This window comes from Scyliorhinus torazame, chromosome 3 (genome assembly GCF_047496885.1).
Source record: "Scyliorhinus torazame isolate Kashiwa2021f chromosome 3, sScyTor2.1, whole genome shotgun sequence".
In the NCBI taxonomy this organism is placed as follows: Eukaryota; Metazoa; Chordata; class Chondrichthyes; order Carcharhiniformes; family Scyliorhinidae; genus Scyliorhinus; species Scyliorhinus torazame.
The window spans coordinates 323,869,584-323,896,859 of NC_092709.1; the positions used below are offsets into that span (position 1 = coordinate 323,869,584).

The 27,276-nt window shown below is 47.9% G+C and overlaps 1 protein-coding gene across 3 annotated transcripts in view; it reads left to right on the forward strand.

The window, feature by feature from the left end:
- ctnna2 (catenin (cadherin-associated protein), alpha 2) overlaps positions 1-25,510 on the forward strand; it is a 1,959,617-nt gene extending 1,934,107 nt beyond the window's left edge. For all 3 annotated transcript variants that reach the window (XM_072497636.1, XM_072497638.1, XM_072497639.1), the window contains one exon: positions 24,346-25,510. In XM_072497636.1, coding sequence (XP_072353737.1) covers positions 24,346-24,633 — 288 coding nt within the window. In that variant the 3' untranslated portion in view covers positions 24,634-25,510. The remainder of the gene's footprint in view (positions 1-24,345) is intronic.
- The last annotated feature ends 1,766 nt before the right edge of the window (positions 25,511-27,276 follow it).

The window sequence follows — 27,276 nt, forward strand, 5'->3', positions numbered from 1 at the left end:
CTGGGGAACACCATTAGTAACCAACTGCCATCCTGAAAAGGGCACTTTATGCCCACTCTCTGGCTTCTGCCAGTTAACCAATCCTCTATCCATGTCAGTATCTTGTCCCTAATACCATGGGCTGTTAACTTATTTAGCAGCCTCCTGTATGGCACCTTGTCAAAGGCCTCCTGGATATCTAAATAAATCACGTCCATTGGTTCTCCATTGTCTAACTTCCTCATTACCTCCTCAAAGAACTCCGACAGATTTGTCAGGCATGACCCCCGCTTGACGAAGCCGTGCTGACTCGGTCCTATTTTACCATACACTTCCAAGTACTCTGCAATCCCATCCTTAATAATGGGCTCTAAAATCTTATCAACAACTGAAGTCTGGCGAACCGGCCTATAATTTCCCGTCTTATGGCTCCCTCCCTTCTTGAAAAGAGTGTTACATTCACTATTTTCCGTCCTCTGGGAACCTCCCTGCCTCCAGTGATTCCTGAAAGATCACCACCAATGTCTCCACAATCTCCTCAGATATCTCCTTTAGAACCCTGGGGTGTAGTCCATCTGGTCCGGGTAATTTATCCACCTTCAGAACTTTCAGCTTCCCCAGCACCTTCTCCTTAGTGATAGTCACTACACTCAACTCTGCCCCCTGGTTTCTTGAATTCTGGTATACCGCTGGCATCTTCCACTGCAAAGACTAATGGAAAGTACCTTCTCAGTTCCTCTGCTATTCCCTTGGGGGAACAGAGGGAGGTTTACTTGCCCATGTTTGACCTGAAGACATGCAAATACACGGGGTCCAGAGGCGATGTTGAGGACTCCCAGGGCAACTCCCATCCGACTATACACCACTGTGCTGCCACCTCTGCTGGTTCTGTCCTGCCGGTGGAACAGAGCATACCCAGGTATGGTGATAGTGGTGCCTTGGACTTTCTTTGTAAGGAATGATTCTGTGAGTATGACTATCTCAGGCTGTTTCTTGACGAGCCTGTTAGACAGCTCTCCCAAATTTGGCACAAGCACCCAGATGTTCGTAAAGAGGACTTTGCAGGGTCAACAGGATGGGTTTGCCTTGTCATTTCCACTACCTAGGCAGATGCTGGGTGGTCCGTCTGGTTTCTTTCCTTTTTATTGACTTTGTAGTGGCTTTTAATAAAACTGAGTGACATACGAGGTCATTTCAGAGGACATTTAAGAGTCAAATATATTTGTGCATCTGGAGTCACATGTAGGCCAGATCAAGTAAGGGTGGCAGATTTTCTTCCCTAAAGGACATTAGTGAGCCAGCTGTGTCTTCCGACAATCGACAATGGTTTCAGTGTCACCATTTGTAACATGCAAAGCAGTACCCCGACTACTCCATCTTACTTCTTAGGGGGTAGTCGAGCCCTCACACACCCCACACCTTCAGGGTAGGGTTCAATCCCTGGCACAGGCAACCGGGCATCTTGACATTGCCACCCTGGCACCCTGGCAGTGCCCCATTCATCCTGGCACTGCTCCTGCCAGCCTGGTACTGCCAGGTGGCACTGCCAATGTGTATGGGTGACAGTGCCAAGGTGCCTGTATGCCAGCGGTTGTGTCAGGGTGCCACCCTGCCCAGAACTTGGTGAGCCTGATGGGTCAGTAATGAGCCTGATGGGTCAGTAATGGCTTCAATATGTTACACCACGACCTCCCCTGTTATTACAACAATGTTCTAATTTGCAAGCTATTGACCGAGTAAGTTGTTCTCCAAGTCCTGCTATTCCCCCTCTCAAACACCAGTAAACCGATCTTTCTTATCGGCTAGCTTATGTGCTGTGAATTACATCAGGCTGGATTTTGTCAAAAGGGTTCTTTTGGGTGCTGCCACCTTATTGTGGGATGCATCTCAAACCAAAATATCAGGACCCCATGCTGGCCAAGAAGTTGAAATCCATGCAGATCAATGGGACCGTGACCTTAAATGTTGCATGCAATGAACAAGGCTCCATGGGCCCCCTATCTAGCCCACAAACAATGAGAGCCCTCATTCGTGCTGTGTCCCTGCTCACTTGGATTCTGAAGATATCTGGAAAATTATAGACAACGAAACTCACTCCTGCACTATTATCATCTGTCCAATTTTCAGGCAGTGATTTAACCGGCGGTCTCGGAATTTGTAAAATGCAAAGCCAGGCATTTCCAGCCATTAAATGATTCAGAATGGTCTGCACATGGTGTTGCAGAATTTGAGTGTTGCTGAAAAAAAAGAGGCATGCATTTGTGGTTTGTCATCTTACTCTCACAGGAAAATCACAAGAACGGCAAATTTCAAAGCGTGACAAGTCGACTCGGATTTGTCGTGATGTTGCGATGAATTCATGATTGGATAGCACCGACTGAGCAATCCCGAGTGTGCTAAGGGTTACACTAACAACCATTTTAAGATTATCAATTGGGCTCGCAATGTGGCTCACTTACTCTGGCTGGAAGCTACATATGTTCATACACAAGGACCTGTCCTCTGCAGGCAAAAGGGACAGGCCCAGGTGTTGGGCGTTGAATGAAAACATGGGAGAACAATAGTTCCCATGCGCATTCTCCGCAGCAATGCCTCAACCAACCAAATTTGACTTGCCAACCAATCAGTACCCATTTCTTATGCAGTATGCAAATTGTTGCTCTCACTGCAATTTGATATTCTTGTGTCTGGCCTGGGGCGTGCAAGTTGACATGTCTTTTTTTTGTTGCAATAAATAGCCTGTATTGTCCCACCATGTATGTCGTGATGCAGAGACCTTCCTCATTCATGTGGATCAGGCTTTTTAGTTAAATCTCATCACAAACAGAGCAAGCTGTGATTCCATCCCCTGCCCTGCCCCCTTCCTACTGTTGGACCTGGCAGCCACAATCTCAACAACATGATTCCAAAGATACAGTTCCACCTTTGTAATCACCACCCCTTTACTCTGCTGTTTGCTGACTGAATATCTCATGTAATTTAGCTCAGCGTTCCTGGGCCATCTGTTTGGTCCTGTGGCTGGTCCAGAGCTGGAAACCTCTTTTGGGTTGGCATCAAAACCAAAAGCCAGCAGACCCCAAAATTAGTCTGCGCGCTCATACCGCTTGGTTAGATTAGAGTTCGACCGGCTCTAATGAGCAGTCACTGCCTGACCGACTGATTGAGAAATCCTGAGCAGCCATCTGGCAAAAACTGCTCTGCAAACAGAAAATAATTAGCCTGATCCTCCTCATCAGTTTTTTAATTCCAAGAATGTTTCACAGTGGTGCTGCCCATCACTCAAAGGTGTCATAACAAAAAAGGCAACAAAAAAAACCACAAAACACTCAGCTCCTGGCAGGTAAAGCCAGTACCTGGCGGAATGCTGAGCTATAAAGACCAGGAAGTTGTGTTTGATTGTCAGCCCGTGTTGTATTAGTCGATCTCCACTTTGGTAGTGGTCGGAGTATTGCAGTTGGCCCCTAGCATGGATGGATTACATCCATGCATGTTAATAGGATCAAGGGAAGAGACAACGGGGACATGACTGCAAATATTTAATCCTACATTCGAAAAATATGTAATTCCCGAGGACAGGTGGGCGGCTAAAGTAATTCCTTCATTTAAGAAGGCAGACAGAATATGCCGAGGGAATAATTCACCAGTCAATTTAACATCGATAGTAGGAAAAATAATGCAAATAAGGAGAAAATAGAAGAACATCGAGAAAAGAGAACATAATTAATTTCAAAAGGTGCAGAATATCTTGCTTGACCAACCTCACTAAATTTTTTGTGGGGGCGCAGAGCGCGTTTACAATGGTAACTATGGAGCAGATGTAATTTATCTGGATTTTCAAAAGACTTTCAAAAAGATGCCCCACATTATAGGATGGCACAGTGGCTCAGTGGTTAGCACCGCTGCCTCACAGCGCCAGGTACCCAGGTTCGATTCCGACCTTCGGGTAACTGTGTGGAGTTTGCACCTTCTCCCCGTGTCTGCGTGGGTTTCCCCCGGGTGCTCCGGTTTCCTCCCAGAGTCCAAAGATGTGCAGGTTAGGTGGACTGGCCACAATCAATGTGTGGGGTTACAGGAATAGGGCGGGGGAGTGGGCCTAGGTAAAATGCTCTTTCGGAGAGTCGGTACAGACTCGATGGGCTGAATGGCCTTCTTCTGCACTGTAGGGATTCTATGGTAGACTAATGAATAAGGTCAGGGAATGCAGAGTCTGGGTGGCAGGATTGATTGCTAGTTGGCTTCAAGACAGAAAAAAGCAGTTGGTGGGAAAAAAGTGTAATTATATAATGGCAGAAAATGGGAAGTCGTGTTTCAGTACTGAGACCACTGAAGTTCACAATTTACATTAACCATTTGGACTTTGGAATCTGAAAGACAGGGCGCGATTCTCCGGAAAGATTTCTAAGTTTGGTAGTGAGCTGGAACTTCCGCGAGCTTCCCGGCACTTAGCCCAGTGAGGCCGGCAATGTTATTCAACGTTAATTGGTCCATTTAACGAAGCCCACGGGCTTCTCGCCTCAAATGAAGCTCACCAGCCCCTTGCTAACAAGGTCGAGCAGCACTTAAGGAGCACTTGCTCAGCCAACCCCAGCCAGCTCTTAACAATAGTGCCCAAGAGACCAGCCCCAAGATTCGGGGATGTTGACCTGCCGAGGCTTCTAGATGCAGTGGAGGCCAGGTGAAATGTTCTGTTCCCCCGAGGGTCCCAGAGTTTCAGTCACAGGGCAGCCAGTGCTGCCGGGGCAAGGTGGCAGTGGCTGTGAGCACAGGGAGTACGGCCAGGAGGACGGGCCTCCAGTGCCGGAAAAAGGTCAATGATCTACACCGGGCAGCACAGGTGGGTAGATACAAACGCCCCCCCTCCAAGACCTTTCCGTGCCCAGGCGAGCATACACCCCCACCAACTCTGCATGCAGCCCCAAACCCTCCCTTCAACCCCTCTATCCCTTCAACCCTCCCTTCACATACCCCCCTCCCACCACTGTGAACCACACGTGTGGCTAATGATGCCCTCTCTGAGTCTCCTCAGGAAAAGCTCTCCCACAACCATCAGGAAAGGGCCAAGACTGGTGGAGGAGTGCCGGACTTAAGAACCCTCACCTCCTTCGAGGAATGGGCCCTGGAGGGGACGGGGGTGGCCGAGGACAGAGCGGTCACCCAGGTGGAGGTTCGCAGAGGTGAGGAACCAACGGGCCGCACCTGGAGGACCTGTCACACGTCAGTTGTTATTTCTTCACTGACTGTCCCATCCCTCACACTGACTACATGTCCATTCTCCCGCAGGTCCTCCAGCCGAAGGCGTCGGCCCATCCTGGTGGCTCCTCTCCAGCCTCCCAGGAGAGCAGCTCAGAGGGGAGTTCCCAGGAAGACATGATCGAGGCGCCATCCCCACCCTCCACCAGCGCAGATACACGCACCTCAGTGAGAAATGTTAGTGGTCAGGCTTCTGTGGCACAAACTGGTGAGCACCACACAGCTGCTGATGTGCATCAGGTGGAGGCAGAAACCCCCCAGGTGAGACAGCAGTCGGAGGTCTGCTGGATCCCAGGACCCAGCTGGGTCCCAGCCTGATGCTGAGCCTGTGGAAGAGGTTCTCCCGGAGCTGATGGAGACGTTAGGGTGCGGCCGGGCCATTCAGAGGGAGATGTCAGCATCATTCCAGCAGATCCATAGTAATTTGGTGGAGGAGTCCCAGAGACTATGGGCGCTGGAGATGTCGTCGGCAATGAGTGGCACCGAGGCCAACATTGCGAGGGTGGCGACAGCAGTGGAGAGCCTCGTGCACGACGTCGGCACCATTAGTGGAGGTGTCCAAGGCGTGGCTCAGTTGGTGAGGGCCATGGCTGAGGGTCTCGGCAGAATGTCCGACTCTCTGGGGATGTTACCCAGTACAAGGCTGACCTTGGTGAGGTGTTGCGAGACATGTCTCGCTCTCAGGTGGGAATGGCCGGGTGTTGCGGAGCTTGTCCCAGTCGCAGGTCGGCATTGCCGAGGTGCTGCAGAGAATGTCCCAGTGACTGAGGGGCATTGCTGAGGGCTTCGATATGATGGTGCAGGCATCGGGGAGCCGCCATGCTGGCAGAGCCAGATGATGCAGGGGCAGCCGGGGCTCAAACCAAGGTGAACCCCAGGGCCCTATGGGCATCGACCGGGAAGGAGGGGGTGCTAGGTGCCAATCTGGAGTGGGATGGTGGCCACCAGCTCCCTCGAGTTCCACCCTCTGATGAGGCTGTGTCTCACAGTTAGCACACGGGGTAGGGCGGCACGGCTGTACATGTGCCACCGACAAGTGCGCCGGGGCCCTCTGGCCCCAGAGATCGCCTGCCAGGGGCATCGAAGGCCATGGGATTAGGTAAGCAGCTGGCTGCCTCCACCTCTACGTGCACCCTGGGGAAACACCAAGACGTAGCAGTAGAGCTAGGAGGGCCAAGCACAACGAGGATCACTGAGAGCATCGGGGGAGAGGATGGGGCGAGGGCTAGAGATGGGGATGGGGGGGGGGCAGCCCAATCGGAAGAGTGGGGAATTGTATAACACCTGGAGCACAACCAGTATGATGCTTCTGTCACTTTCTTCCACAATGTAGGTCGACCTCCGTACCCTTGGCACATCTCCCCAGGCATGAGGGGGCCCTTTCCTCTCCCTGGTCCCCTGGGCACACCGCGCGCATGTGGTTGGTATGAGCGAGCATTCAACAGACAAACTGTGATCAAACTATGGCATACATCGAGGAGCACTGGCACTTAGCTCTCTGCGGGTTATCATCACCCCCCGCCTTCATCAGTGACCCGCTGTCAGTGCAAACACAGTCCCAGCACCCGAGAGTGATGTGACACAGATGCTGGGTGTTCGGATGTTGGCTGTTGCGTGTGTAGCGTTGCCTCCTGCAATGTTCAGACACAGTGTCCAGGAATCATTGTCTGATTGGAATGCTAGGTAATTACTCCCACATGCTGCATGGTCCACCCACCCACAGGAACCCACTTGGGATGTGTGATATACTCACTTTCCCACGATTGCCAATTCCCGATCAGCAATAGCCTTCAGCCGCACAGTCAGAGGCATCGACAGTCGGTAGGGGTTATGGGTGATCTTTGGGGCAGACGGGCAGGGACAAGGTTGTTCCCAGAACAGATACACACAATCCAGGGGTTGGCATGGTGGCGCCATGCGCGATTGCTCCCCCAGTTGCCCCCCCCCCCCACATCTCCCCCCCACCCTCCCATAGCGGCCCACCCCTGCTGACGTCCCCCCACACCCCGCCGAGCACTGGAGTGGCAGGTCCACACCCCCGGGCTCTTAGCTTGTGAGCAAAGATTGCTACTCACCTCCTCGGCTCCGCACAGAAACCCTTCCGCCAGGTTCACGTTTTTCAAAAGGAGTGCTAATCGGCGGCAGTGTGACCATTTGCTGGGGAGGTGGATGAATCACAGGAGGCCATTGGATATGGCATTGCTCCTGTTAATTGTAATTAAGTGGTGATAATTGGTCTCTCGCCACGCTACGGCGAGATCCCAATTTCACCTACCGGAGCGGGCCGGTTGCATCGCAGTTCTCATTTTCGGCCTCTCCCGTGATTTACCGGCCTCATCATGCTCAAGCGAGAGCGCAACAGGGCCAGAGAATCGCACCCACAATTTCAAAATTTGTAGATGGCACCAAATTGGGGGTGCGGTGGAATATAGTCAATACTGAAGAGGGCTTCAACAAATTCCAGGAGGAAATTTATAAACTTGCAAAATGGGCAAATAATTGGCAAATGCAGTTCAGCAAAGTTAATTGTGAGGGAATACAGGAAGAATAGGAAAGTTACTCATAAAATGGGAAGCGTGAGTCTAGGTTGGGGTAGGGGAACAAAAAGGATCATGGAGTACAAATACACCAATCAATAAACGGTGTGACACAAGTTAGCAAGGACATAAAAATGAGCAGGCCAAGCGCTGGGTGTTATTTCCTGAGGGATATGTTGAGAAGAAGAGATGATGTGGAGATGCCGGCGTTGGACTGGGGTGAGCACAGTACGAAGTCTTACAACACCAGGTTAAAGTCCAACAGGTTTATTTCGATGTCACTAGCTTTCGGAGCGCTGCTCCTTCCTCAGGTGAATGAAGAGGTCTGTTCCAGAAACACATATATAGATAAATTCAAAGATGCCAAACAATGCTTGGAATGCGACCATTAGCAGGTGATTAAATCTTTACAGATCCAGAGATGGGGTAACCCCAGGTACAATTCACACCTCTTTAACCTGGGGTTACCCCATCTCTGGATCTGTAAAGATTTAATTACCTGCTAATGGTCGCATTCCAAGCATTGTTTGGCATCTTTGAATTTATCTATATATGTGTTTCTGGAACAGACCTCTTCATTCACCTGAGGAAGGAGCAGCGCTCCGAAAGCTAGTGACATCGAGAAGAAGAGAGGTTATGCTAAACCTGAATCGAATTGAACCAGAGCACAGCATGCAGCTCTGGTCACCATATTGTGAAAGGGATATCGAGGGGATGTAGAGGTTGCAGAAAAGATTTACAGAGCTGATACCAGAAATGTGCGGATATACACATCAGGAAATAATGCTCAGGCTGGGTTTCCTTTCTCTTCAAAAAGATAGGCTGAGCTGTCCCAATAGGGTTATCTAAAATTATGAAATGCTTTGGTAGAGTGGTTACAGAGAGACTGTTTCCAATTGCGGGCAAGAGGACATTAACACAAGGTAAACACCAATAAATTCGATAAGGAACTCAGAAGAAAATTTGTTCCCCAATGAGTGATGTGAAGTGGAACTCGCTACTACAAGGAATGGTTGAAATTAATAATGTAGATCCGTTGAAGGGGAAGTTGGAAAAGCATTTGAAGGAGAATGGATTGGAGGGTTATGGTCATAGATTTAGTTGAGGACGGGTGGGGAGAAGCTTAAGTGGAGCATAAATCTGGAGTACACATTGTTACCCAATGCCGACTAAGCTACCCTCAACAAGAGCCAGTGCCTCAGGGAAAGGGAGAAAGGTTCACTTGTTCTTTGATTGCGTCTGGTAATTTATTGTGTTTTACAGGATAGATGATGCTCATTAGCAGGCTTGAAATCCACTCAGCAGCTTCCAGGTTTGACACATTCTTGTTTTCTGACAGATGTGAGGCAGCATTTCCGTAGCAACACGGCGTCATATTTGCAGCCATTATAACCTTTTTGCAAAATTCTTTCAAAGTAAGGTCCACCTCCTGTGAGACAGACAGCTACCCCATGCCATGTTATAACTAATCCAGCAAAATTGAAGTTTCTTAATGATCAGCCTTTCATTCTAAGCGCACAACAGCTGAAATTAACAGCAGTTGTGTCCCCGCTGCTCAATATTTTTCTTTCCTCACAGCTCCTTTAATAATCAAAGATTGTCATGTAAGTCTGTGATTAAAATAATTATTACTGAGTTAGACACTGGGTGTTAATATCAGGGCACTGGTTCACATTCAGCTGAGGTTAATGGGATCACATTCTCCTCTCTTCTAGCCATACAAGGCCCCGATGAAATGCCTTGGCTCCGTTTAACAGCAACCCCCGTGTAGTTCTGGCTTTTCTAGAGACGGAAATGGACCCTTGGTCTAGCCGAGGTTGTCGTTTGACAATTATGATTTGCCTCAGTGCGACTGTGTTAGGAAAGTAAATCAGCCAGGGCGCCTGGTGCATATTGCTAGCAGTGTCTATGAGCGGACATCACGTAAAAATGAGATTGTGACTCAACTGTGCGCTTTCATCATCAGTAAATGTGGGAGTCAGTTGGGTGACAAATCGTTAAAACAATGCAAAACTACTTGTTACACTGCTCGTGTAAGAGGCATATTTTTGAGACCCAATTTTTAAGCCAAAGACAAAGTTGGCTTTGACATGGGGAAGGTTTTTTGAGGGGATTAACATGTGTTTGATTTGGGCCCAAGTGAAATCCAAACAGGCGATCCCGATAGATCGAGATATAAGCATAGTCGTAATGTTAATAAACTCGTAATCTGGGGACCCAGGTTAATGTGCTAGGGATCATAGATTAGGAATTGGTGGAAGTTAAATTCAATTACGAAATCTGTAATATGGATGTTCTCTTAGCGTTGGGACCATGAAGCCCTCATTATGCCCTACCTTGGCCCAATCTCCCGGCCTATTCTTTCAACCCCACCGTATGGGGTAATTTCACATCGGCAATCCACCTAATCTGCACACCTTTGGACTGTGGGACAAAACCGGAGCAGCCGGAGGAAACCCACAGAAACACGGGGAGAATGTGCACACTCCACACAGTCAGCCGCCCGAGGTCAGAATCGAACGCGTGTCCCTGCCGTGAGGCAGGAGCGTTAACCCTGTGCCACCGTGCCGCCACTGAGAAATGGCTGAACAAGTTACTCAGCTCAAGGGCAATTAGGGATGGACAACAAATTTTGGCCTTGCCAGTGATGCCTGTCATGATATCCGTATTCACATATCATGGTGCAATCACACACACACACTGATGGACAGGTCGACGGAGCAATCAACACACATGCAACATCACAGCCAATCACCAGTGAGAGCACACACACTATAAAACAGGGAACACCACAGTTCCAGCTCATTCTACCAGGAGATAGCTCAGAGCACAGAGCTCACAGCGTGCCACTCAGACATACACCATGTGCTGAGTGCCTCTCTAAGATAGTGTTAGTGCTGGGTCCACAAGTTAACAGGTGAAGTACGAACCACAGCCAGAAGTTAACAGTTGTTATTATTCAGAACAATAAAGCAGAGTTGTACCATCTGCAACCGTGTTGGTTCGTTTGTATATCGGAACACCCAACACGACATGATACCAGGATTGGAAACTCCCCAGCAACTGTGAGACCGACCTGCACATCTTCAGAGATCCGCCATCCTGCGCCATGGAAACCATCAGCCCGCCGCAGCCGCTCCAAATCACTGGAAATCTCGGCGTCAACTGGAAGCTGTTTAAACAGCGCTTCCAGCTCTTCCTAGAAGCCACAGACAGGGAGAATGCATCGGACACCAGGGAGATCGTCCTCCTCCTCTCCACGGCAGGGCAACACGCCATCCACATCTACAACTCCCTGGCATTGGCGGAAGGCGAGGACAAGACGAAGTACAAGACGGTCCTTCTAAAACTCGAGCAACACTTCAGTGTCAAAGTGAATGAGAGCTTTCAGAGGTGCCTCTTCCAGCAGTGCCTGCAGGGTAATAATGAGCCTTTTCAATCCTTTTTGACACACCTCCGTATCCTCGCGCAGTCCTGCGGCTATGAGGCCACCTCCGATTCCATGATTCAGGACCAGATAGCTTTTGGGGTCACCTCGAACACCCTACGCCAGCAGCTCCTCAAAATTAAGAGCCTCACCCTAGCTACCGCCATCGAAACCTGCGTCCTCCACGAAAACGCGACCAGCCAGTACTCCCAATTCCAGGTGGCCGAATCGGCATGGCAGGGGTCCCACGAGGCCGAGCGGGTCCAATCGATCGAGTTCCTCCTGGCCCGCGGCCCGGACGAGGGCGGCCATTTCGCGCGCTTTCCGCGGCCTCCCGCGCTTGTATGCGCCAAAAGAGAGGACGTCGACGTAGAGGGGTGTGACGCGCAGGCGCGCTCTACGCAGGACCGAACTGCGCATGCGCGATGGCGCAACGAACGCCATGACATCACGACGTGAGGCAACTGTGAATCCGCACATTTAAAGCGGCAATGTCCAGCCAAAACTCGACAATGCCTCCGCTGTGGCAAGATGGGCCACTACGCTGCCTGCTGTCGAGCAGCTCAACCTGCCAACGCTCCGCAATTCCGCCAGCCTCGCAGGGACCTGCGGGCCATTCAGCCTCCATACACCGAGTCATACCCTGACGACGTACAGACTGGTGATACCGATGACCGGGAAGCCTTCCGCGTTGCAGTAATAGACAGAAATCGGATGTCCCCAAGTAGGACCCACCAGCCGATGCCAGTGCACAGCGTTCATCCGGGTGATGAATGGTGTGCCACCCTAACAGTCAACCGTTTAGACACTGGTGCCTCCGCAAATCTCATTGCATGGTCAGCCTTCTACACCTTGAAGGTCAAACCATCGATTCGGCCTTCCCGCTGTCAGTTGGTCGATTACAACGGTAATTGGATTGGATCGGATTGGATTTGTTTATTGTCACGTGTACCGAGGTACAGTGAAAAGTATTTTTCTGCGAGCAGCTCAACAGATCATTAAGTACATGAGAAGAAAAGGGAATAAAAGAAAATACATAATAGGGCAACACAACAGATAAAATGTAACTACATAAGCACTGGCATCGGATGAAGCATACAGGGTGCAGTGTTAATGAAGTCAGTCCATAAGAGGGTCATTTAGGAGTCTGGTGACAGTGGGGAAGAAGCTGTTTTTGAGTCATTTCGTGCGTGTTCTCAGACTTCTGTATCTCCTGCCCGATGGAAGAAGTTGGAAGAGTGAGTGAGCCGGGTGGGAGGGATCTCTGATTATACTGCCCGCTTTCCCCAGGCAGCGGGAGGTGTAGATGGAGTCAATGGATGGGAGGCAGGTTTGTGTGATGGACTGGGCGGTGTTCACGACTCTCTGAAGTTTCTTGCGGTCCTGGGCCGAGCAGTTGCCATACCAGGCTGTGATGCAGCCCGATAGAACGTTATCCCGGCCATGGGGTCTTGCCAGCTCGAGGTTGCACACAATTCATACACAGCCACACTGTCTTTTGAGATAGTTGGATCCTTGAAGGACTCTCTGCTAGGCGCACAGGCGTGCAAGATCCTCCACCTCGTTCAGCGGGTACACACTCTGTCTCCAGAAGGCATGTCCGATTTCCCGGATGCAGACATTAGGGCACAGCTCCAGTCGCTCCTTGTCCACAACCAGCAGGTTCTCGAGGGCATGGGCACACTGCCCTACACTTACAGAATACGGCTCAAACCGGACGCCACCCCGGTCATTCATGCACCTCGTAGAGTCCCAGCACCACTCAAGGACCACCTCAAGCAGCATCTGCAGGACCAAGGAGTGCTTTCCCGGGTCACGGAGCCTACGCCATGGGTCAGCTCCATGGTGTGCGTAAAAAAGCCCTCTGGCGAACTCCGGATCTGCATCGACCCGAAAGACCTGAACAATAACATCATGAGGGAACACTAGCCCATTCCCAAACAGCAAGAAATCACGAGCGAAATGGCCCGGGCTGAAATTTTTACCAAGCTTGATGCCTCAAAGGGTTTTTGGCAGATTCAGCTGGATCAGTCCAGCAGGAAGCTGATCACTTTCAACACTCCCTTTGGCAGATACTGCTACAATAGGATGCCGTTTGGCATCATCTCGGCATCCGAGGTGTTTCATCGAATCATGGAACAAATGATGGAGGGCATCGAAGGGGTGCGCGTCTATGTTGACGACATCATCATCTAGTCCACCACACCACGGGAGCACAGCAGTCGTCTCCAGCGCGTCTTTGCTCGGACACGAGAACACGGCCTGCGCCTCAACCGAGACAAGTGTTCTTTTGGCCAAACTGAGCTAAAGTTTCTGGGGGACCACATACCCCGATCAGGAGTGCGTCCGGATGCAAACAAAGTGACAGCTATTGCAGCCATGGCGCAGCTGGCAGACAAGGAGGTAGTGCTACGCTTTCTCGGGATGGTCAACTTCCTGGGGAAGTTTATTCCCAACCTTCCCTCCCACACAACGGCTCTTCGCCACCTAGTGAAGAAGACTACGGAGTTCCAATGGCTTCCCGCACACCAGAAGGAATGGGAGGAGCTCAAGATCAAGCTCACCACCGCCCCGGTATTGGCGTTCTTCGACACTACTCGCGATACAAAGATCTCGACTGATGCCAGCCAGTCCGGCATTGGGGCGGTACTCCTGCAACGGGACGACACTGCATCATGGGCCCCGGTCGCCTATGCCTCGCGGGCCATGACCCCCACTGAACAGCGCTATGCGCAGATTGAGAAGGAGTGCCTGGGTTTGTTAACCGGCATAGATAAATTCAACGACTATGTGTATGGTCTTCCTCAGTTTACCGTTGAGACCGACCATCGCTCCCTGGTCGCCATCATACAAAAGGACCTCAATGAGATGACCCCTCGCCTCCAGCGTATTCTGCTCAAGCTCCGGAGGTACGACTTCCAACTGGTCTACACCCCGGGAAAGGACCTCATCATCGCGGATGCCCTGTCCAGAGCAGTGAGCACACCGCCCGAATCGGGGGGGTTCGTCTGTCAGGTCGACGCACATGTAGCCTTCGCATCGGCCAATCTGCCAGCTACTGATGCAAGTCTGGCCCACATTCGCCGTGAGACTGCGGCTGACCCCCTTCTACAACGTGTGATGCGCCACATGACGGAAGGGTGGCTCAAGGGGCAGTGCCCACAATTCTACAATGTCCGGGCCAACTTGGCCCTCATTGATGGTGTCCTCCTAAAGTTGGACCGGATTGTGATCCCACACAGCATGCACAGGCGTGCCCTCTAACAATTGGTCATCTCAAGGTTGAATAGTGCAGGCGGAGGGCCCGAGAAGCTGTGTACTGGCCGGGCATCAGCGACGACATCGCCAACATGGTGTTCAACTGCCCTACCTGCCAAAGGTTTCAGCCGGCGCAACCCCCTGAGACGCTTCAGCCCCATGAGTTGGTAACGTCCCCCTGGGCAAAGGTGGGTGTGGACCTTTTTCATGCGCTCGGCAGGGACTACGTCATCATAATTGACTATTTTCCCAATTATCCGGAGGTCATACGCCTGCACGACTTGACATCATCAGCTGTAATCAGAGCATGTAAAGAAATCTTCGCTCACCATTGCATTCCGCTTACCGTCATGTCGGACAATGGGCCCTGTTTTGCGAGCCAAGAATGGTCTTCTTTTGCCGCTTCATATGGCTTCACACACGTGACGTCCAGCCCTCTGCATCCCCAGTCGAATGGCAAGGCGGAAAAGGGCGTCCATATCGTGAAGCGGCTCCTCTGCAAGGCTGCTGATGCCGGATCTGACGTCGTTCGGCCCCACTGTCCACAGGCCTCTCACCAGCCCAGCTGTTGATGGGTCGCGCCCTCAGGACCACTGTGCCATCCATTCATGTTCCTAAACCCGACCATGCTCCAGTACTGCAAAGGATGCGACAGCGGCGTGCTCAGCAGAAGGTGGCACATGACATTCGGGCAACTGATCTTCCTGCCCTGGCGCCTGCAGACAACGTCCGCATACACCTACCAGAGGGTGGCTGGTCGGCAACTGCCGAGGTTCTTCGCCATGTGGCTCCCCGCTCGTTCCTGGTTCGCATGCCTGATGGCTCCATTCGCCGGCATAATCGGCGGGCTGTCATGATATCCATATTAACATATCATGGTGCAATCACACACACATACACACTGATGGACAGGTCGATGGACCAATCAACACACACGCAACATCACAGCCAATCACCAGTGAGAGCACACGCACTATAAAACAGGGAACACCACAGTTCCCGCTCATTCCAGCAGGAGATAGCTCAGAGCACAGAGTTCTCAGCGTGCCACTCAGACATACACCATGTCCTGAGTGCCTCTCTAAGATAGTGTTAGGGCTGGGTCCACAGGTTAACTGGTGAAGTACGAACCACAGCCAGAAGTTAACAGTTATTATTCAGAACAATAAAACAGAGTTGTACCATCTACAACCGTGTTGGTTCGTTTGTATATCGGAACACCCAACACGACAATGCCCATGTCCCATGGGCGTCGTGAAAGAATGAAAGGAAACATAACACTGAAAAAAAATTTGAATAAATAAAAACTAAATTTACTCATATAAATATTTTAAGTATTCATTTACTGTACTGATTTTAATTGAAAATATTTCCACACACTGTGAAACCGAATCATTAACATCTCGAGGATTCTGAAATCTTTGAGCTTTGATCCCTCAAAAACTAGGATTGACTTTTACACAAGGTATATTAAAATATCACAGATTTTTAGAACAAAAGTCATGGGGTTGACTTTTACATCAGATAAGCTTCTACTCGAATAGGTGAGGTAATCCCATTGAGCTGGAGCTACCTCTGCTTTGGAACATAGGAACTGGAATTATAGAGTCATGAAGGCTGTTCAGCCCATCGAGTGTATGAAATGTCTCCACCTGGTTTCAAACCAACGGCCTTTTCATGTGAAGCAAATGTGATAACCATTACATAACGGAAATCCATTTCGCTCTCGAGCCTATTCTACCACTCAGTGAGATCACATCTGATGTGTGACTCAACTTAGCAGCCTTCTCCTTAAAACGTGCAATGACCTCTGTCTTAATCACTCCCTGTGGTAATCTTTTATCTTTCTCTGCTGTAGTGGGAAGAGTCAGAGATGCATTTAAGGCAGAGCTAGATAAATCATGAGGCAAAAAGGAATAGGAGGGATATGCTGATTGGGTGCGGTGAAGCGAGATATGTTCTTTGCTGTAAATGCTACAGTCTCTCTTCATAACTACAGTTCTCCATTTATTGCATTATCTTGATGTATTATAAGTACAGCAATCCCCACTGAAGTCATGACTTCGAGGCCCACTGTGGTGGGCTGTGAAACTGAAATCAGTACAATCAGGTAATTTGAGGGCTAACAACAGGAAAGTATAAATGATCATTAAAATGTGCCTATGAAACTCCAACTAGTTCACTAATGCCTTACAATGAGGCAAAATCAGTGCCCTCGGGCCCATTGATGATGATGCCTACATTTCTGAAAGCACAATAAATATCCACACCAAAGTCCAAACATTTATATTAGGCCACACTTGGAGCATAGTGTTCAATTCTGGTCGCCACACTACCAGAAGGATGTGGCGGCTTTAGAGAGGGTGCGGAAGAGATTTACCAGAATGTTGCCTGGTATGGAGGACGTTAGCTATGAGGAGCGGTTGAATAAACTCGGTTTGTTCTCACTGGAACGAAGGAGGTTGAGGGGCGACCTGATAGAGGTCTACAAAATTATGAGGGGCATAGACAGAGTGGATAGTCAGAGGCTTTTCCCCGGGGTAGAGGGGTCAATTACAAGGGGGCATAGGTTTAAGGTGAGAGGGGCAAGGTTTAGAGTAGATGTACGAGGCAAGTTTTTTACACAGAGGGTAGTGGGTGCCTGGAACTCGCTACCGGAGGAGGTGGTGGAAGCAGGGACGATAGTGACATTTAAGGGGCATCTTGACAAATACATGAATAGGATGGGAATAGAAGGATACGGACCCAGGAAGTGTAGAAGATTGTAGTTTAGACGGGCAGCATGGTCGGCACGGGCTTGGAGGGCTGAAGGGCCTGTTCCTGTGCTGTACATTTCTTTGTTCTTGTTCTTTGTTCTATAAGCCGAGACCAAAAGTAGAGTCAATTTTTTTTATTCCTTCACTGGATGTAGGCATCGCTCGCTTGGCCAGTATTTATTGCCCATCCCTAAGAGTCAACCACATTGCTGTGGGTGTGGAGTCATGTGTTAGTTATACCTTAAGACCATAAGACACAGGGGCAGAATTAGGCCACTCGGCAATCGAGTCTGCTCCGCCATTCAATCATGGCTGATATTTTTCTCATCCCCATTCTCCTGCCTTTTCCCCATAACCCCTGATCCCCTTATTAATCAAGAACCTATCTAGCTCTGTCTTAAAGACACTCAGTGATTTGGATCCACAGCCTTCTGCAGCAAAGTGTTCCACAGATTCACCATCCTTTGGCTGAAGCAATTCCTCCTCATTTCTGTTTGAAAGGATCGTCACTTTAGTCTGAGATTGTGTCCTCGGGTTCTAGTTTTTCCCCACTAGTGGAAACATCCTCTCCACGTCCACTCTATCCAGGCCTTGCAGTATCCTGTCCGTTTCAATAAGATCCCCCCTCATCCTCCTAAACTCCAACAAGTACAGACCCAGAGTCCTCAACCGTTCCTCATACGACAAGCCCTTCATTCCAGGGATCATTCTTGTGAACCTCCTCTGGACCTTTATATAACTTATTTAACTTATAACTTATTCAACAGCCTCCTATGCGGCACCTTGTCAAAGGTCTTCTGGAAATCTGAATAAATCACGTCCACTGGTTCTCCTTTGTCTAACTTCCTTGTTACCTCCTCAGAGAACTCTAACAGATTTGTCAGACATGACCTCCCCTTGTCAAGCCATGCTGACTCAACCCTATTTTATCAGGCACTTTCAAGATTCCGCGATCTCGTCTTTAATGATGGACTCTAAAATCTTGCCAATGACTGGAGTCAGGCTAACCGGCCTATAATTTCCCGTCTTCTGCCTCCCTCCCTTCTTAAACAGAAGCAGGGTAGAGTGGAATAATGTCAACAGGTGCAGCAGGTTAAAGGAGCAGGCAGCTGACAAAGACAAGAAATGTAATACTGCAACAATGTGGAGTTGGTGATCCCAAAGTCCTTCAAGTCAATTCCATGTCCGTTTGTGGCCAATGATGTTGTTTCCGCGTGTAGGAATGCTGTATGACTGTTGTCTTTTACAGACATACTTAACATCCAGTACAACTTATGCGGCAATGGCCATGGCGCGTGTGCCATGTTTAAATAGGCCCAACGTTATTTGGGCGGATGCTTATGGAAGCATAGAAACGTTACAGCACAGAAGGAGGCCTTCCTTTGGAGATGATTCCTGGAAGCACACGTAAGGCCGGAATGGGCAAGAACCTGCATAACGAGTTCTGTCCCCACCTGCCAGGACATTGCCCGAATCTGGCCAAAGAAACAAAGAAAAATGTCCTGTTGCATCATAAAAACACACAAAGTAAGGAATGCTGGCTAGCTCAAAACAGAAAAAGGTGCTATTCCCTAAAGGAACGCCTGTAAATTATTTTTAAAAATCATAAACAAAAGCAAAATTCTGGGAATGCACATCATGCTGTTAGCACCTGAGCCAAAGAAAAGACAGGATTTTCTAACGGAAAGTTAAATTAGCACACTCAAAAAGCCATTTACTGTGCCAGATGCTGTCTCACAATGCACTGCATTTGGACTGGTCCAACACAGTACATAGACTCTGGGTACAACTCAGTGAAACACTTCGAACCAATAACTGCTTTCATGCTCTTTGTTATGTCCACGAGCTAGCCGCTGGGCCACTCCAGACAGATTTAGTCTGTATAGTACACAGGAATATCACAACATCACGGGGCTTCAACAATCTGAATTAAAAGAACAACAGAAAATCAGTTAAATAACTATTTTGAATGTATTCACAGTAGGGCCTGAATTACATCCTCTGATCTGAAATTATATCCAGACTGCAAGCAATACTGTTCTTTTAATTTTCAGTAAACATTAAGGGCCTTTCATGACATTGGCAGAGTAGCAGGGGAACTACTTTGAAATTTACTATTAAGTTATGCCAGTGTGAGTGTGTTGCAAGGGAAAATGCATGTGTGTATTCATAGAATTATCATAGAATTTACAGTGCAGAAGGAGGCCATTCGGCCCATCGAGTCTGCACCGGCTCTTGGAAAGAGCACCCTGCCCAAGGTAAACACCTCCACCCTATCCCCATAATCCAGTAACCCCACCCAACACTAAGGGCAATTTTGGACACTAAGGGCAATTTATCATAGCCAATCCACCTAACCTGCACATCTTTGGGCTGTGGGAGGAAACCGGAGCACCCGGAGGAAACCCACGCACACACGGGGAGGATGTGCAGACTCCGCACAGACAGTGACCAAAGCCGGAATCGAACCTGGGACCCTGGAGCTGTGAAGCAATTGTGCTATCCACAATGCTACCGTGCTGCCCATTCACTGAGATATATTTGCAACGTACTTGAAGGACAGGCAAGGTAACCTCCTGCAGATTGCCACCTTTCCTCCCTCCCTCAACTGAATAAAAATCAGTGCTTATTCATGTTGAACGTCACTTGGAAGAAACACTGAGGGTAGCAAGGGCTCGGCATGTACTAGGATGGAGAAACTTCAATGTCCATCACCAAGAGTGGCTAGGTTGCATCACTACTGACTGAGCTGGCCAAGTCCTGAAAGATGTAGCTGCCAAACTGGGCCTGTGGCTGGTGTGAGGGAACCAACACAAGAAAAGAAACGACTTGACCTCATCCTCACCAACCTACCTGTTGCAAATGCATCTGTCCATGACACTGCACAGTCCTGGTGGAGATGAAATCCCATCTTCACCCTTCATTGGGTTCTGTGACACTACCATCTTTCTAAATGGGATAGGCTCAGAACAGATCTAACAACTGGGCTAAGCTGGGAATTCTGCGGTGAGTAACTTACCTTCTGATTTCCCAATGCGCGTTGACCAACTACAAGGCACAAGTTATAATTATGCTTTTTTCAAATTCATTCTTGGGATTTGGGCCACCCTGCATTTATTGGTAATCTCTAAATACCCTCGGGAAAGTGGTGATTAGCTACCTTATTGTACTACTGCAGTCCGTGTAGTGTAGGTACATCCACAGTGCTGTTAAGGAGGAAGTTCCAGGTTTTTGACTCAACGACAGTGAAGGAATGGCGATATATCTCCAAATCAGGGTGGCTAGTGATGGAATACTCTCCACTTGCTTGGAAGAGTGCAGCTCCAACAACACTCAAGACGTTTGGCACCAACAACACAAAAGCAGCCCATTTGTTTGGCACACCCATGCACCATCTTGAATGTTCACTTCCTTCCCACCTCTGGTGCATAGTGGCAACAGCGTTTGTACAATCTACAAGATACATTGCAGAAACTCAGCCTTGGTGCTTTTGGCAGCACCACCTCAAGGTCAATTAGTGACTGGTGAGAAATGCGAGCCTTGACAGCAACTCACACACCTTATGAAAGAATGAGAAAAATGGTGTCAATCAGTGATATGAAAATCGCTTATTGTCACAAGTAGGCTTTATATGAAGTTACTGTGAAAAGCCCCTAGTCGCCACATTCCGGCGCCTGTTCAGGGAGTCTGGTACGGGAATTGAATCGTGCTGCTGGCCTGCCTTGATCTGCTTTCAAAGCCAGCGATTTAGCCCTGTGCTTGATGACATGCAAAACATCTGTGAAATGTGAGCGTGATGTGACAACATCATAATTTTACAGAGTCTGACTATAAGCTAAGCTGCCCTCACCCGTAATGTGCAAGACCTTTATTAAGTGGTTGAAATGTATTTGCATCAATTGTACTCAGGTTACCTAAAGATTTGGTTCCTTGAGTTTCTCAGCAGTAATGCTTTGAGCTAGTCTCTGTAAAATGGTTGACGTTTGAAATATGCTGTTCATGTTTTATTTTTCTTTAACTTTATGAAAGAAAACTCCATTTTCTTTTGTCTTCCACGTCTCAGATTACTCTCACAAATGAGCCCTGGCTCTCGAAATCCCACAAGGTATTTTCACTTGTCTAAACACCTTGGTGTATCTGCAACATCTCTCGGATTTCACAGAAAATCCTCTTCAGTTCATTTCATTGCTGATGAGCCCTACGTGAAATCGATCAGGGGAGGAAAATAATAGCCACAGAACAACTTACACTAACACGCCTGGCAAAGTACTTTGGTAATAGCAAAAACAAAACTCCAAAAATGAATCTGAAATAAGCTGTAAACTGAAGCTTTCAATGTGAATGCTCTTCAAATTCAGTTCTGCCTAATGCCCAGCCTTCCTGCTGCATCTCCTGGGTTGTTGACAGAATTGATAACATATTAGATATATAACTTGATTTTTGCCTAAATGATGGGTGGTCACTTTCTTTAACCCGAAAAATGGCAGCGGAAAGTGGAGCAGGTGGAAAGGTGAGCTGGGATTATATTTTACTGCCCAAATTGAGGGTGTGGACTGGAGCAAGCTGTTTGCACAATGCAGCCTCAGGTTGAAAAGTCCAACAGTGGCATGTCTCTCTCTCCTCTCATGGGCTACACATTAGGCTAAGTAGCAGATAGCCCTGTCTACATGTGCATTTTTAAAAATTCATCCACGGGATGTGGGCGTTGCTGGCTGGGCCAGCATTTATTGTCCATCCCTGAGGGCATTGAAGAGTCAACCACATGGCTGTGGGTCCAGAGTCACGTCTAGACCAGACCAGGTAAGGACGACAGATTTCCTTCCCTAAAGAACGTTAGTGAACCAGATGGGTTTTTATGACAATCAACAATGGTCTCATTCCTGATTTTTATTGAATTCAAATTCCACCAACTTCCCTGGTGTGATTTGCACCCAGGTCCCCAGAGCATCACCCTGGATCACTAGTCCAGTGACAATGTCACTACACCACTGCCTCTCGCATAATGTACTGCCCAAGACAACATGCCCATTGCTGTTTGCTGCCTCGCACCAACTACACTGGATGTCCATCTTTTAACCTTGTGCAACATCACTCCAAGTAAACTCTCTGGATCGAAGTTTAAATAAGGTTAAACCAATTAATCTCCTTACAAATAAGCACCATATGCGGCATTAAAGTTGATGGTGGGCCCGTGTCTTTTAAAATTGATCCTCGTGTTTCTCTAGTGTAAGGAGTAAGTGAAGAGGTTTGTTGCTGATGATAAATGCCTGTTGCAGGTAGCGTTGTGCATGGTCACAAGCTAGTTCTCTAACTGCATATGTTAAATCCAATGCTACAGTGATTACTTACTTCTGACGACCCTCAGGTGGCATAATATATTCAATAAAGCTTGACAATCAAAAAAAATGGTTTTAAAAAATTATTATATGCGTCTTGGTGAGGTTGCATCTCGCATGGTAAGATGTGTGGTGTGTGTTAAAAATAGAAAAACATTTCATTAACGTCGTACCTTTCATGATTTATTCGGTACTTTTGAAGTGTACTCAGGGTAATGATGGAGTAAACTTGTGAGCCAAGTTGCACAGCTACAGGATGGTTAGAAGAAGTTACCAGCTCTGTGTCCAGGTATAGTTTCTTTTAATCGTATTTGTAGAAGCCATTTGTAAGTTCCTTTATGATCTATTAATGCAGCACCAGTAGACAAGCCCGCACTTTGGGATAGCACAGTTAAGGGAGGGACTAATTTATTTGTAGTGTATCAGTTGGTGCCAGGAAAATAACTTGGGCTGGATTATTTTTCAGGCATGTGAAATATATTTCATTTTCTGCAGAGGGCACACCAAGCGAGGATCGGATATTGTACCTGACCACATATAGCTGTATGAAAGATTGTTTTCTTCAAACCAAGTGTAAATGAATATAATAACGCCCAATCCTGAGAGCTAAATGCGAACTGAGGGACAAAAATTAAATATAGGGGAGGCGGTGGTGTAGTGGCATTGTCACTGGACCAGTAATCCAGAGACTTGGGGTACCTGAGTTTGATTCCCACCACTGCAGAAAAAAAAATCTGGAATTAAAAGTCTAATCACCAGGAAACCATTGCCGATTGTTGTAAAAAATCCAGCTGGTTCACTAATGTCCTTTCGGGAAGGAAATCTGCCGTCCTTACCTGGTCTGGCCTACATGTGACTCCAGACTTGAACAATGTGGTTGACTCTTTAACAGCCCTTTGAAGTAACCTAGTAAGCCACTCAGTTCAAGGGCAATTAGGGATGGGCAATGAATACTGGCCCAGCCAGAGACACCCCCGTCCTATGAACTGAAAAAGAGCAGGTTAATTTCAATTACTCCTGCCATGCGGAGGGAAGGGGCACTAGCAGGCCAGCCATCTGTTCTATCCTTCAGCCAACATCATTAAACATTAGCTGGTCATTATGACATTGCTGTTGGTGCTGCATTTTTTAACATTATAACAGTATGAATTCAAAAGTACTTCATCAAATACAAAGTGCTTTGAGGTCCCAAAAGGAGCTATAAAATACAAACCTTTTACATGTCAGCTCTTTCACCAAGATAGCTGTTGGTTGTATAAGTCCCATGTGACGCTGTTTGAGAGCAAAGTCACTGGGCAATCCAGTGTAAGCAGTGCTAAAATATTATGCTTTCGATGACAGTACCTGCTTCAGTTGATTTGACACAGGGTCTGGTACCTTCCATACATGGGTCGAGTATAAGCAAGAAGTTGCTGCTGAAACCCTTCAATTGGCAGGGTTCAATGGGGTATGCCTTTTGTCCTTGCCATGGTGAGGCTGTTGGAAGGGGTGTGTGGGGGGGTGGGGGCCAACTGCTCAGGAAAGATTTCTCAGAGTTGCTGTCATTCTGGTGAGAATATGGTTGCCAATTGTCCAAATGGCTATACTTCAAAAATATTCCATTGGCTGTAAAATATTTTGTCGCAACTTTAGATTGTGAAAGGTACTGTATAAATGTGCCTTTATAAAATTTTACTGAGGAATATTTTCAATCGTTAAAGCCTAATTATCGGAAAACACTAAAATTGACGTGGGAATGGTACTTTAAATTACTGACAGAATTCTCTTGTCTGTTTTCTTTCGGCCTTTTATCTCCCATGTAGTTGGATAGTGCGACCTCACTCATCCAGGCTGCCAAGAATCTGATGAATGCAGTGGTTCTAACTGTGAAGGCCTCCTACGTGGCTTCCACCAAATACCAGAAGGTGTATGGCACAGCTGCCGTGAACTCTCCTGTTGTGTCCTGGAAAATGAAAGCTCCCGAAAAGAAGCCGCTGGTGAAGAGGGAGAAGCCTGAAGAGTATCAGACAAGGGTGAGGAGGGGGTCCCAGAAGAAGCACATTTCCCCAGTACAAGCCCTCAGTGAGTTCAAGGCGATGGACTCCTTCTAGGCCTGCGGAAACCTTGTCAGTAGCCCTTTGAGATGATCAATGATGCTGTGTTAAACCTCAACAAAGCAAACTGAATGATGTTCCTCAAGACACAAAAATAAATCATTGACTGACTCCTAAATGAATTGGGACCAATTTGATGTTGAACTGGGAGTTGGATTTAAATTCTAGATATAGAAAATACATACAATCCAGCATTGCTATCGTTAAATAAGAGGATAAAGTGGGATGGAGCTAAAATGGCTACACAGCTTGCTAACCTGATCTCTGTGTTAAGCTTATAAGGCTTTACGTATCAATGCTTGTACGTTAAAAATAATACAATACTGGACATTAACAACATAAAGCAGATGTGTTCCCTCTGTTTGGTGTAGTATGAAGCACAACATGTAACTTCAATGGCCTTTTATTTATTTTGTAATCATACTAATAACTGACCGTATTAGGATATTAGGTTTGTGCTTTCAAGGGAAAACTGAAACCTTATTTATTCTGGGGGGCAGTGGTAATAATTCCGCAGCCCTGCAGACTGGTAATTAATGTGACTGACAACAGAAGTGACAACTAATCGTACTTCAACTTTTAAAGATTTTGGGAACCAGCTCAGCAAGCAGACCCGCAGAACATATAAACCTGTCGTGCTGCTGTCAGCACAGCATTGTGGGAATTGGTTCACAGGGACAAGGTGCTTGTGATGCGACTCCTTTCAGGAGCGGCCATGTGCCACTCATTGACAGTACTGTGATAGCCAGTAGATAGTGAGTAATGTGTTAGAGTGGACATAGCAGTGGATGTAGAATTTTGATTTGCCTGAACTGTAGACTAATCTGTCTTTGTATCCTCACAATAACTCAAATAAAATCTTTGCCCATCCTCATCCACTGAGCTTACTGTGTTTTCTTTTCCATTGATAGCAATAGATTTGTTTGTTCATCGATTGCTATATTTCAGCCCAGTGGGCCAGGCCCTAGTGGATGTTTGTTTGATGCGCCCAACGTTTCTGGTGTGCCAGTCAGCATATGGTACGGATGTCGGCTTGCCAACTTCTGGCTGGAGACTTTCTTGGAGATTTGATCCCATGACATTCTGGCCACATGACATCTGACCATGGGCTATCCGATTGCATGACATCTGATCGTATGACCTGCACAAATACATTCAGCTTGTAAAAGTTGTGCCCCGTGTAGTCGAATATTCCTGTTTATGGTTTTTCACCTGCAGCTGGTGTGTAGCACATTGCAAAAATCAAGCCCACCTTAAACAGGCAAAGAGGGGAAACCAAGGCAAAGAAACTAAAGGTGAGGGAATAATTTGGAATGGGGAAACTAAAGGTGAGAAGTACATTCATTCTATTAAGCAACTGCACTGATAACTGAGAGAAAAGCGGTAAAACCCAGATTCCTCTTGTAACTAATTAATACAGTAACTCACCGATCGCCTATAGACACAGTACCCCAATGTACTGCCCGTAACTAACAGTGATCCAAGAACCAACTGATGTTCACTCTGCAACCATAGACAGAACCCTGTGCGCTGCATCAAATGTGGTCAGGCTCCCCAGTTGATGCTACTTTTAACAGGCCCACCCTTTCCCCTTGGGACTCGGTTTGGGCTCCAGCTCTGGGTGATAACACGAAACCGGGAGCCTCGGTCAAATCCGATCTGTACTTGGATCTTGCACACCAAAACCCATCAGCACAGACTGACTTGAACCAAACCAAGACATGGTACAGAGGACAGCACGCTCAGTGTTGGCTGCATCTCTCACAGGGCAAATTCTCCTTAACTCAATTCAGCACCAGCATCTCTGAATCATTCCCGGGGCATGGACTCAATCAAGGAATTCCTTTGCAGAATTATAGACATTACAGCACAGGAGCCAGTTATCTGTTCTCCAAAGTTGGTGTTCGTTTCTGTAATCCCACCACCCCCTCCCTCCCAAAGATCTTTTAAAATTTCTACTTGTCAAATATATGTAGATATAATAACACTGCCTTTGAAATTAAGTATCAGTCAACCCCAGTCTCCACAGGTTGTGACGTATCCCATGGTTCAATAGCCCTCAGTTAAGAACCTTCTTTCTCCTGTCTCCCTTGTTTGTTTCAGTCAGAATCCTTGGACTTTATTCCCTAGTTCCCCATTTGCCTACCATTGGAAAAAGTGGTCCGTAACATTCGAGTTCCAGGGCACTGTAACTGGGGAGTACTCCAAAGATATGCTGGTGACCCCCCCCCCCACCCCCCCGTCAGAGATTCCCAGGAAATGGGTTTCTCAGCAATTGCCTGAAAAGTGGAAACAGTCCCTTGGGAACCAGCTAAAAATGTGATTGAAATCATAAACTTCAAATAGTTCAGACTGTGTTACATCAATAACTGTGTATAAAATTATTGATGGGGCAGCACGGTAGCATTGTGGATAGCACAATTGCTTCACAGCTCCAGGGTCCCAGGTTCGATTCCCCGCTGGGTCACTGTCTGTGCGGAGTCTGCACATCCTCCCCGTGTGTGCGTGGGTTTCCTCCGGGTGCTCCGGTTTCCTCCCACAGTCCAAAGATGTGCAGGTTAGGTGGATTGGCCGTGATAAATTGCCCTTAGTGCCCAAAATTGCCCTTAGTGTTGGGTGGGGTTACTGGGTTATGGGGAT